General features: G+C 35.7%; 4 protein-coding genes across 4 annotated transcripts in view; 2 read left to right on the forward strand and 2 right to left on the reverse strand.

Annotated features, from left to right (window-relative positions):
* LOC9298963 (transcription repressor OFP16) overlaps positions 1-413 on the reverse strand; it is a 1,241-nt gene extending 828 nt beyond the window's left edge. The window contains 1 exon segment of the mRNA XM_021017863.1: positions 1-413. Coding sequence (XP_020873522.1) covers positions 1-305 — 305 coding nt within the window. The 5' untranslated portion in view covers positions 306-413.
* A 1,726-nt stretch (positions 414-2,139) lies between these two features.
* LOC9298960 (lactoylglutathione lyase) lies at positions 2,140-3,651 on the reverse strand. The gene is made up of 4 exons (XM_002862842.2): positions 3,495-3,651; positions 2,838-3,068; positions 2,558-2,633; positions 2,140-2,380 (listed from the first exon to the last, which is right to left on the reverse strand). Exons 1-4 carry the CDS (start codon positions 3,561-3,563, stop codon positions 2,349-2,351), a joined length of 408 nt encoding a protein of 135 aa, XP_002862888.1. The 5' UTR covers positions 3,564-3,651; the 3' UTR covers positions 2,140-2,348.
* Positions 3,652-5,805: 2,154 nt separating this feature from the next.
* On the forward strand, positions 5,806-7,625 carry LOC9298962 (transcription factor Pur-alpha 1). The gene is made up of 5 exons (XM_021017885.1): positions 5,806-6,229; positions 6,318-6,365; positions 6,512-6,652; positions 6,740-6,961; positions 7,050-7,625. Exons 1-5 carry the CDS (start codon positions 5,933-5,935, stop codon positions 7,200-7,202), a joined length of 861 nt encoding a protein of 286 aa, XP_020873544.1. The 5' UTR covers positions 5,806-5,932; the 3' UTR covers positions 7,203-7,625.
* Positions 7,626-7,762: 137 nt separating this feature from the next.
* On the forward strand, positions 7,763-9,080 carry LOC9298964 (probable CCR4-associated factor 1 homolog 7). The gene is given in 3 exon segments (XM_002862840.2): positions 7,763-7,941; positions 8,100-8,252; positions 8,254-9,080. Coding segments are annotated over 2 exon segments (840 nt in total). The 5' UTR covers positions 7,763-7,941; positions 8,100-8,192; the 3' UTR covers positions 9,034-9,080.
* The last annotated feature ends 720 nt before the right edge of the window (positions 9,081-9,800 follow it).

Below are 9,800 nucleotides of genomic sequence, written 5' to 3' on the forward strand. Positions count from 1 at the left end.
GAGGAGGTGGCTGCCGGAGTGGTGGTGGCAGAGGAGGAAGGTAAGTCAGTGACACGGTGGTGTTGGTTGTTGTCATGGTGGTAGAGGAGGTTGAAGTTATTGAGGAGAACGATAGAGGGACGGCTAGGTTGGTCGGTAAAGTCTTGATCGGCGGAGGACGGAGGAATACACTGCGAAGAATAGCATTTGGTGAGATTCGACGGGAAGCAAAGATGTAGGCTTTTCCACAAGATTTTTGGCATTTTTAAGAGAGAGAGAGAATAAATGTTTCGAGCAAATGGATATGTTGGCATATTTTGTAACATATATACACAAATGTCTTAGTTACGTTTATTAAAAGGGTACTTATGTAATTTGCAAATTTCATTAATTATGAGTTTACCATCAATTTTCTGATTTATCTCATTTTCAAGAATCGTAATCCAGCTACCAAGATTCTGAATGTTGACTATGTGTTCACCAATCACCACATCCACATGACAAAACAAAGTCACTGTACTTGTTATTTACTAAATGCAGTTATTAGGATCCTTAATTTTCATCTATATTGATGAAACGTTTACAAAGTAGATTCAAAAAATATACTTTCCCTAACGGGTATTGTACTTTCGAGTGAATGTGAATACCAGATATTTACTTTCTTTCTGAACACTGGCGTACAAAGCTGAATTCAACATGGGGAGGTATTTCTTTATACGTGAATGGTATTTATTAATTTTGGTTTATTCATATAACCTTATAGTTTGTCAGAGTTACAAAAACTGCAAAACATGAAGAATGATTGTCCTTGCAATTACAGAATAGAGAGCTCACGAGGATGTAAATTCATCCACCACCTAGATTGGTCCACTCATCATGACGTAAAGCCAAAAGACGTTAGTTCAAGTACGTATACTCCCCTAGTGTGGTCCTGATTTTGGACTTTTGGTCCACCGGTCCGATTCACAAGGTCAGGTCGAGTTTTCACTGGTCCGTCCGACCGAGCAGGTCATTCGGTTATTTTTGTTTGGTTAAATCCTAAAGATATTTTAGCTACCAGTGACTATCACTAAGTCTGGCCATTTTTGTATATATAAAATCATGTAATAAGGATTAAAGATCGGTTACTGATAATTTGGTGTCAAGTGCGGATAATTTAGATCCATAAAAATTTACAATTCAAATCCTCACCGGATATAAGCAAGTTAAACATGTAAATGAATTATCCAATATATATAATACGTATCTGGTTAGATGGTTTGGTTACAGAGACTAATGTCAAGTTATGTTTGTGAAAGGCTTGAAACTTTTTGTGTTTCGAGTATCTTTCCTTGTAGCCCATATATCTTCAGGGTTAGCTCTCATTACTGGTAAGATCTTATCGGATAACACTCGAAATGCACAGCCTAGCTATCATCTTGCCAAGGCTAGGGTGGACCGGTGGTACCACTTTGTGTAATTATCCGGCACCAGAAAAAAAGAGATTCGAACTCATCTTTCATATGGATAAATTTACGTGGGTCACAATAGAAAATATAGCTATCATCATATTTTGTTGTTACATAAGCTACTCATGATTCGTCCGCCAATATTCCATCACCAAATAAGAACCACAAAAGCGGCGATTGATGGATCATAAGATTTAGATTATGGTAAGTTGTAGAATGTTTGTAATGCCTTAATGTTAAGGCCATTATGCCCCATGTCATGTTGGGGTATGGACAACTACTTAGCCCCACAAATTGATGTCCCATTTGGTTTAGACTGGAATTTTGAGACATATTTTCTCTATTTTGCTTTTTTTGGGGTCATCAGTTCTCTTCATATGGATGTTGCAAATGACCAATTCGGTTCAGTTCAGGTCGGTCGGGAGTCGGGACTAAGACCCGACTTTGATCTAGCCAAACCTAATTTAGCCTTGATATTTAGGGTTTAGGTCTGACTCGTTCAAGCTTTATAGCAATACAAATCAACCGGCCTGAACCGAGTGAGTTAGGGCATATACGACCAAAACAACTCATAACCCAAAATTTCATAGATTCATCACAAATAATATATCGAGTAATGAATGTATGGTTGTTTTTAGTTGGGTCTCTATCTTTCTCTCTCTCTATTATAACTATCCCAATCTCTTCGGTGTTGTTATAGGGACATGGCAACAACTAGACAAGGAAAAGCTCATAAATGCGATACATCCAACATTCAAAGCACATGACACGAACTTTGAAGCGTAAGTTGTCACAAGTTAACATCAAACCTAGACATATTCTACATATGCAGCCTTTAGTTATCCTGTTCCAACAAACTGATTATTTATACTTTTATTGCATTATATAAGTTTTGATACCACATCCTTATTTCAGGTACGCTCAAGATCGACTTGCTACCTCTAATCCGTTTCCTGCAAAATTTGACGACAGAATCTGTAAGTTGAAACAGACAGGATCGGGAACAACAATCCTAGACACATGTTCTGCATTGGTTGAGCAAAGTTGTTCTAAATAAGAAGAGTAGACATATATGTGACTTAGTTATAGTTATTAAGCAGGGTTATGAGAGAGAGAAAAAGAAATTATACCATCTGGATCAAAGAAGAAAACTTGCTTGACTTTTCCATCAGGAAGAGACTTCTGAAAAGTTTCTATCCTTTTCTCCTACACCATACAACGACGAGAGAAGATCAATGAAATAACACTGGGGGATAACTACAAATTAACATTCTTGAAACGATTGCAGAAGACTAGATGATCGTCAAAAGACTTAACAGAGTAAAACTTTGAGATGCTGAGGAAGCATACCAGTCTAGATTCCATAACTCCTCATTCTGTATAATCAAAGCAATGCCAAAGAAACAATACCTTGAGAGAATGAAGGAAAGAGTCGAAATTTGGGACGGAGAAGCAGATATGGTGACCCATTGGGAGATGGCTAGGATCACGAACCGCTGAGGTAGCACTGTCAGGACCTTCTGGAAGGTTTGTTGAAGGGTTTCTCTGGATAATGTGCATTGCAAAAGCACCTGGTAAGTTTAGCCATATCACCTTTAGGTCTCCAAAATCAGGACTTTCGATCTCCTCGAACCCAAACACCTGAAAATAAGCCATTGGTTTCAGAACAAAAGGAAGGAAAGATAAAATAAAGAAGATTACGATGAAGATAACATTAATTTGATCAAAATGATTAAGATTACGACACATTGTGACTACTACAAGTCATGTAGATAAATATTAGTTCTTTTTCTCTTCCAAATGTGGACAACTCTCAACAGAAATTAGAAACGAGACACATCCACAAAAGTAACACAAATCTCTAAATCAAAAGCCAATTTGCAAACCCTAGATTCTATTCCAGATTGATGGGTATATAATCTTTACAAAGACTTAAATCAAAGGTTTCCTTTTTGTCGAACTGGTGGTAACAATTCACAAATCAAGAACAGAGAATTTGATGAATCCGAGAAGAGAGATAAAAAAGAAAAGTGTAAGAAATTGAATACGTCGATTAGGTATCGTTACCTCTTTGTAAAACTCGGCAAGGCGTTTGATGTCGGAGGATTCTCTGGCTATATGGCCAAGACTCGCCATGTTTGGTTCTAAGAGGAGGACAAAGCTTATCAAAAGAAAGAAGAACTCAGAAACAAAAGTTACAAAAATGGTCGACAAAAAAAATTACTAACACATCCTTAATTCCAGTCATCATGTTCACCTAATTATGATGAATACGTGGCATCAACTCGTTATGACACATCTTTAATCAAACCATACGGTTTGAACCGATCGGTTTGTATATTGATTTCTCTGAAGCCGGCCAGAATAATTAAATAAAAAAGTGATTATTTACTTTATTAACTAGGATCGGACCCGCGGTCCACCACGGAAGAATATTAGTTTACATACGTTGATTTTAATATTGTGCATGAGCGAATCGTGTAGTGTACTTATAAATATTCATAATAGCGAATTGTAGAGAAAATGTTAAATTGTTTATAATTAAACCCATCTTATTAATTATGATTTACAAAATGGAATTTTGTGTTTTAGAATTCAAAAATTAGACGATTCATGGGAATTATAGCGGTCAAAATAGGTCAAAAACTGCAGGTCGAGCCCAAATCATCTTACTATGGGACAGATTTGGGAAAATATATTAAACCCACAAATAAGTGGGTTACATGGATTGATTCGCAGTGGGTCATCAGTTTTCGTCCGTGGGTTGGCGGATCAGCCCGCTTGTTAGTATTTATTGATAAAAATATAATTTATTCACCATGTGGTAATTTAAAAACTTTTAATAAATGAAATTATAATATTTATAAATATAATGATATATAAAATTATTTTCTCTAAATTTTTATTTATTTATTTATTTATTTTAGTAGTATTTTAAATGTTGATTACTTTAAAATTATTTAAACAAATCTACGAACAACCCCGCAAATTAGCATCATTCGTGGGATGGGTTGGTGTTTCATATATGCTACCCGTGGGTTGTGCGGACCGACTAACTACATGTCAAGATAAATTTTGCCTATTGCAAAACGGACTTAATGGGACGAATCAACTCGTTTTGACAGCTCTAATGGGAATATTATTTAGTCATACAACAAAATAGAGTTTGTACATTGGAATAATATAATTTGTATCTTATTTGTTAGATGAGAGATTGAAAGATGAAATATAATGATTAAAAAATTAATTAATATTTTTCATGATTCACAAAATTTAATAAATATTTATCATCTTGTTGAATAATTCTAAAAATTATATTCAAGAAATCTTTATAATTTTTTTTTTTTGTCGTCTAGATTTATTATTAATTGCAAATTATGAAAATTGTTACATAGACGATTCTACAACTGGCAATTTCTTTCGACCCTTACTAGATTCATGACAGACTACACTTCATTCTTCGTAATCTTGATGAATACCTTCAATGATTCACGACCTGGCGACACTTCCTTCTCTGCGTAGAATCATGACGAACGGCTATAATTGTACATCGCTGGAGATCTCTTGCACACTTGCCTCCATTAATCTGCAAATTTGTTAATAAATCGCAATATCTGGGACTCGAACCCCAAACCTTTTGGTGTAGAAGCATTAATCAACCCTTGGTCAACCAATGGGCCAAAGGGGCTTCCACAAAAATCTTTATAATTTTAAAATTAAACTTCTTTGATAAGCTATAAGTACGTATGAAAATACCATAATTTTGATTTAATCTAATTAAATTAAAATTAGCTACATGGATTCCATATCTATTTAATTTACAGGACCAAAATAAAAATATCTATTTAATTTTTTAAAATAGATGGGTTAATTGTGATAAATTTTCTAGAAATCTTTAAAAGCAAGTAAGATATCTTTGGCTAAAATAAGCAAAATTAATGACAAAAACGTTGATTGTTATGGAATTAGTTCCAAAAATATATGAACAAATATATTATACGTAATTAATGTATACTATTGTTCGGAATATGCTTTTATAATTAGTTACCATAAGTACAATCAGATTTTATTTGATTTCCATAAATATTTGATTTTAGTTCGATTTTTCATTATTAATTCGAATTTATATTCCAAAAAAATTTCAAAGATCCAATTTCAGAATTTCGGGTCAATTTGCTGATTTTGATCCGACCCATTTTTATTTGTACTTGTCTTTTAATTAATAGTATAGAGATTAAATTTTTGTGACCCGGAAAAAAATATTTGTTGCTTAATCCGAGTATCCCCGACCAATTAGAAATGTTGGAACCCAACAATGTATCCGGTTTAAAACATCCGGTCCGGTATTAAACCCTTTATGTCTCCGAAATCTCTCACCTCCACCAATTCCTCGTTTTCCCAATCGCACTTCCTTTACCTCTTCAGATCAGACGTCAATTTTTTCAACTCTCCACTGAAGAGATTTCACCGAAATTTCTACTCCGATCGATCAATTAAAGATTGAAATGGAAGCTAATTCCGGCGGAGGAGCTGAAGGCGGAAGAGCGGCAACCGGAGGAGGAGGAGGGAGCGATGTGGAATTGGTGAGCAAGACGTTGCAAGTGGAGCATAAGCTTTTCTATTTTGATCTTAAGGAGAATCCTCGTGGAAGGTATCTAAAGATATCGGAGAAGACGTCGGCGACGAGGTCAACCATCATTGTTCCTTCCTCCGGCATCTCTTGGTTCCTTGATCTCTTCAATTACTATGTCAATTCTGAGGAACACGAGCTTTTTAGCAAAGAATTGCAGCTTGATTCCAAGGTTTTAACTTTATTTATCATCACTCTCCTCTGGGTACGCTCGTTGACTTTTCGACTCTCTTTAATTTCTGCTGTGTTGCTTTCTTTAGGTGTTTTACTTCGACATTGGTGAGAACAGAAGAGGACGCTTCTTGAAGGTATTGTTTTCCTCAATGAATTTGTAGTTTTTTCTTTTCTTTGGTATATGTGAGTTGGAGATTTAGGGAGTACTATATGTTTAGCAATGTTCATTTCATTTTGGTCGCCATTCTGGTTGTGATGGGTTTTGGTGTGGTGGTGTTAGGTGTCAGAAGCATCGGTTAGTAGAAATCGAAGTACCATTATTGTTCCAGCTGGAAGCTCTCCTGATGAAGGATGGGCAGCTTTCAGGAATATATTGGCTGAGATTCATGAAGCATCAGGACTTTTTGTGATGCCAAATAAGGTGGTATTATCGTCTCCTTTGATAGTTTTGGTTGAAATGCCGTCAACTAAGTTCTCTGGTCTCATTCTCTCTTCCTTTTGGAAACAGAAACCTTCTGATGGACAGGAACACTTGGTTGATGATGTTGGGGCTGGATTTATACCTGGCCATGGTAGTCAGCAGCCATCTTCTTCAGAACATAATGTGGATCGATCAGTTGACTCGCCAGGCCAGGAAGAAACTGTTTCTAAAGTAATCAGAGCTGACCAGAAACGGTTCTTCTTTGATCTTGGGAACAATAACAGGGGCCATTTCCTGAGGATATCTGAGGTAATCTTGGAAGAACAATCTTTTGCTGGTTTAGCTCGATTGTATCATGGATTTAACATTAAGCATTTCTCAATACATGAAAATATAGGTAGCAGGTTCTGACAGGTCTTCCATCATTCTACCGTTATCGGGTCTTAAGCAGTTTCACGAAGTAATTGGTCACTTTGTGGAGATCACCAAAGATAAGATTGAAGGTATGACGGGTGCAAATGTCAGGACAGTTGATCCTCCTCAGAGATGAGTATTGATTCTTTTTAGGGGATGGGATTTTCAATCCTCTAACCATTTGAATCTGGCAACTTCAAGTAGATTGTCTGATCGCGGTGTGCAATAGTTTCACGCAATATCTGGCCCCTTTCACATCTTATAAAAATAATCCAGCAGGATCATCATTTATCTTAATAGTAGATAAAACTTTGGAGTCTGCAACTGGGAATAAGCTGAAAATCATCCACCATTTGTATACTTCTCTCTCTCCTTCTCCTCCTCATTTGCTTCAGTACTGTTTAACTATTTTTTTGTTTTTCTTTTGTTCAGTTTGGGTCATTGGGTGTATATCTGTTGACGGCTTGATGCATTTCAATTGTAAAAGAATAATTGGGGTTTATATGTTTGGGCTAATGCCACTGGGAATAAAAATGTAAGTGTACTTAGGGTTCTACTACTGAAAATTTTCGACGAAATTAAAAATATAGAAAATTGTCACAGAAATGAATTAAAAAATATAAAAAATAAAATAAAACTAAAGTTGCGTATAAAACTAAGGGAGAAGAAAACAAACAGCGTTTAAAAAAAAAAAAAAAAATTAAAACAAAAAGAGAGGAACAGCTTGGACACAGTCACAGAGAGAAGGGAAAAAAAAAAGTATTGTCGGTGATTTATATCCTCTTCAATAAACCACCACGACCTCTCAAACCCTAGCCTGAAAAAAGTCGCCGTCTTCTCAAGAAACATATCTATCCACTTCGCTTCATTACAAGGTTCGAACCCAGCCGACATAACTCCTCTTACTATATGTCTATCTATATATCTGTCGGTTCCTCTGTTTTCATTGAATCGTGTTTGAGATTTATGTCAAAATCAGTAGGTTTTGGATGTTTTTAGTGATTCATTTCTTTTGTTGTTGAATCTATTGCAGATCTGATGAAACTAGATCGAATCTTGCTCTAGATCCAGATGCTCCTTAACTTATTTACTCGAATTCATCATCATCATCATCATTATCATCGTCATGTCGCTGTTTCTAAAAGACGATTCGATTCAAATCCGCTGACGCTGTCGTCGTTGGGAAAAACGAAAATCTCGAATCAGAAATGGCTCTGATTCGAGAAGTCGTCGACGATTTCCCATTCGTAGCGATGGACACAGAGTTCCCCGGAATCGTGTGTAGACCAGTGGGAACATTCAAAACCAACACAGAGTACCACTATGAAACCCTCAAAACAAACGTCAACATACTCAAGATGATTCAGCTCGGACTCACTTTCTCTGATGAGAAAGGAAACCTCCCAACGTGTGGAACAGACAACAAATACTGCATCTGGCAGTTCAATTTCCGTGAATTCGACCTCGAATCCGACATTTATGCTACCGATTCCATCGAGCTTCTTCGTCAATCAGGCATCGATTTCGCTAAAAACAACCAATTCGGTATCGATTCGAAACGTTTCGCCGAGCTTTTGATGTCATCAGGGATTGTTTTGAATGAAAACGTTCATTGGGTTACATTCCACAGCGGATATGATTTTGGTTACTTGTTGAAGCTATTGACTTGTCAGAATCTGCCGGAAACACAAACGGGGTTTTTCGAGATGATCAGTGTGTATTTCCCGAGGGTTTACGATATCAAACACTTGATGAAGTTCTGTAATAGTCTTCATGGAGGTCTGAACAAATTGGCGGAGCTGCTTGAAGTTGAGAGAGTTGGGATATGTCACCAGGCGGGATCGGATAGCTTGTTAACGTCGTGTACATTCAGGAAGCTGCAGGAGAATTTCTTCATTGGTTCAATGGAGAAATATTCTGGTGTTTTGTATGGATTAGGTGTTGAGAATGGTCAGATTGTTCATTGATAAAAGATCTCTTAATAAAAAAAAGTCAAAAGTTTAAAGTTTTTAAACAGTTTGTTATTTATTTAGATGGTTTTAGATTATTACATCACAGACAAGGTTGTTTAAATAAGTAGATCACAATTCGCAAGAACTAAGCTCTAATTTTGGTTTGGTATTGTGTTTCTCGTACTTATACATGTAGTCAATCTATGTGAATTTGTTTTTCTTGCGGCGAAAAAAAAAAAGGTGGGCCAATCATCACAAATTCATGAAAGTGGATAAGAAAAACATAAATTTGAGAGGTGTTATGAAAATCAACGTGGGCGGCTAACAAATATGTGAACAATATACGCACGCGTTAAAACTTTTAATTGTTTATTAATTTGTGTGGAACCCATCGTCACTATGTGTGCATAATAACTTATCTTTTTCTCTATAAATAAAATCAAAATTCATACTTCAAAGAGAAGAAGTTATAAGAAATCTCTCTCCTCCTCTCATCTCTTTATTTTCAGTATCCCGATCCTTCTGCGGGTATAAATTTTTTCTCCATTATTTATATTTATATACACCATAAAATAAAGTAATTATTTATAACACGTTATCAGCACGATCACTCTATGATCGCTGAAAAAAATACGGTATTATACCGGACGGTATGTCGCCTCGTTAAAAGAAAAAATATGAGAAAAAGAAAAAAAACAAAAAAAGAGAAAAGAAAATTATATAAATAAATAAAAGAAACTATATATGTATATATATGTTACTTCATGCACTATAATTAATTA

Source organism: Arabidopsis lyrata, assembly GCF_000004255.2.
Source record: "Arabidopsis lyrata subsp. lyrata unplaced genomic scaffold ARALYscaffold_103, whole genome shotgun sequence".
Classification (NCBI taxonomy): domain Eukaryota; kingdom Viridiplantae; phylum Streptophyta; class Magnoliopsida; order Brassicales; family Brassicaceae; genus Arabidopsis; species Arabidopsis lyrata.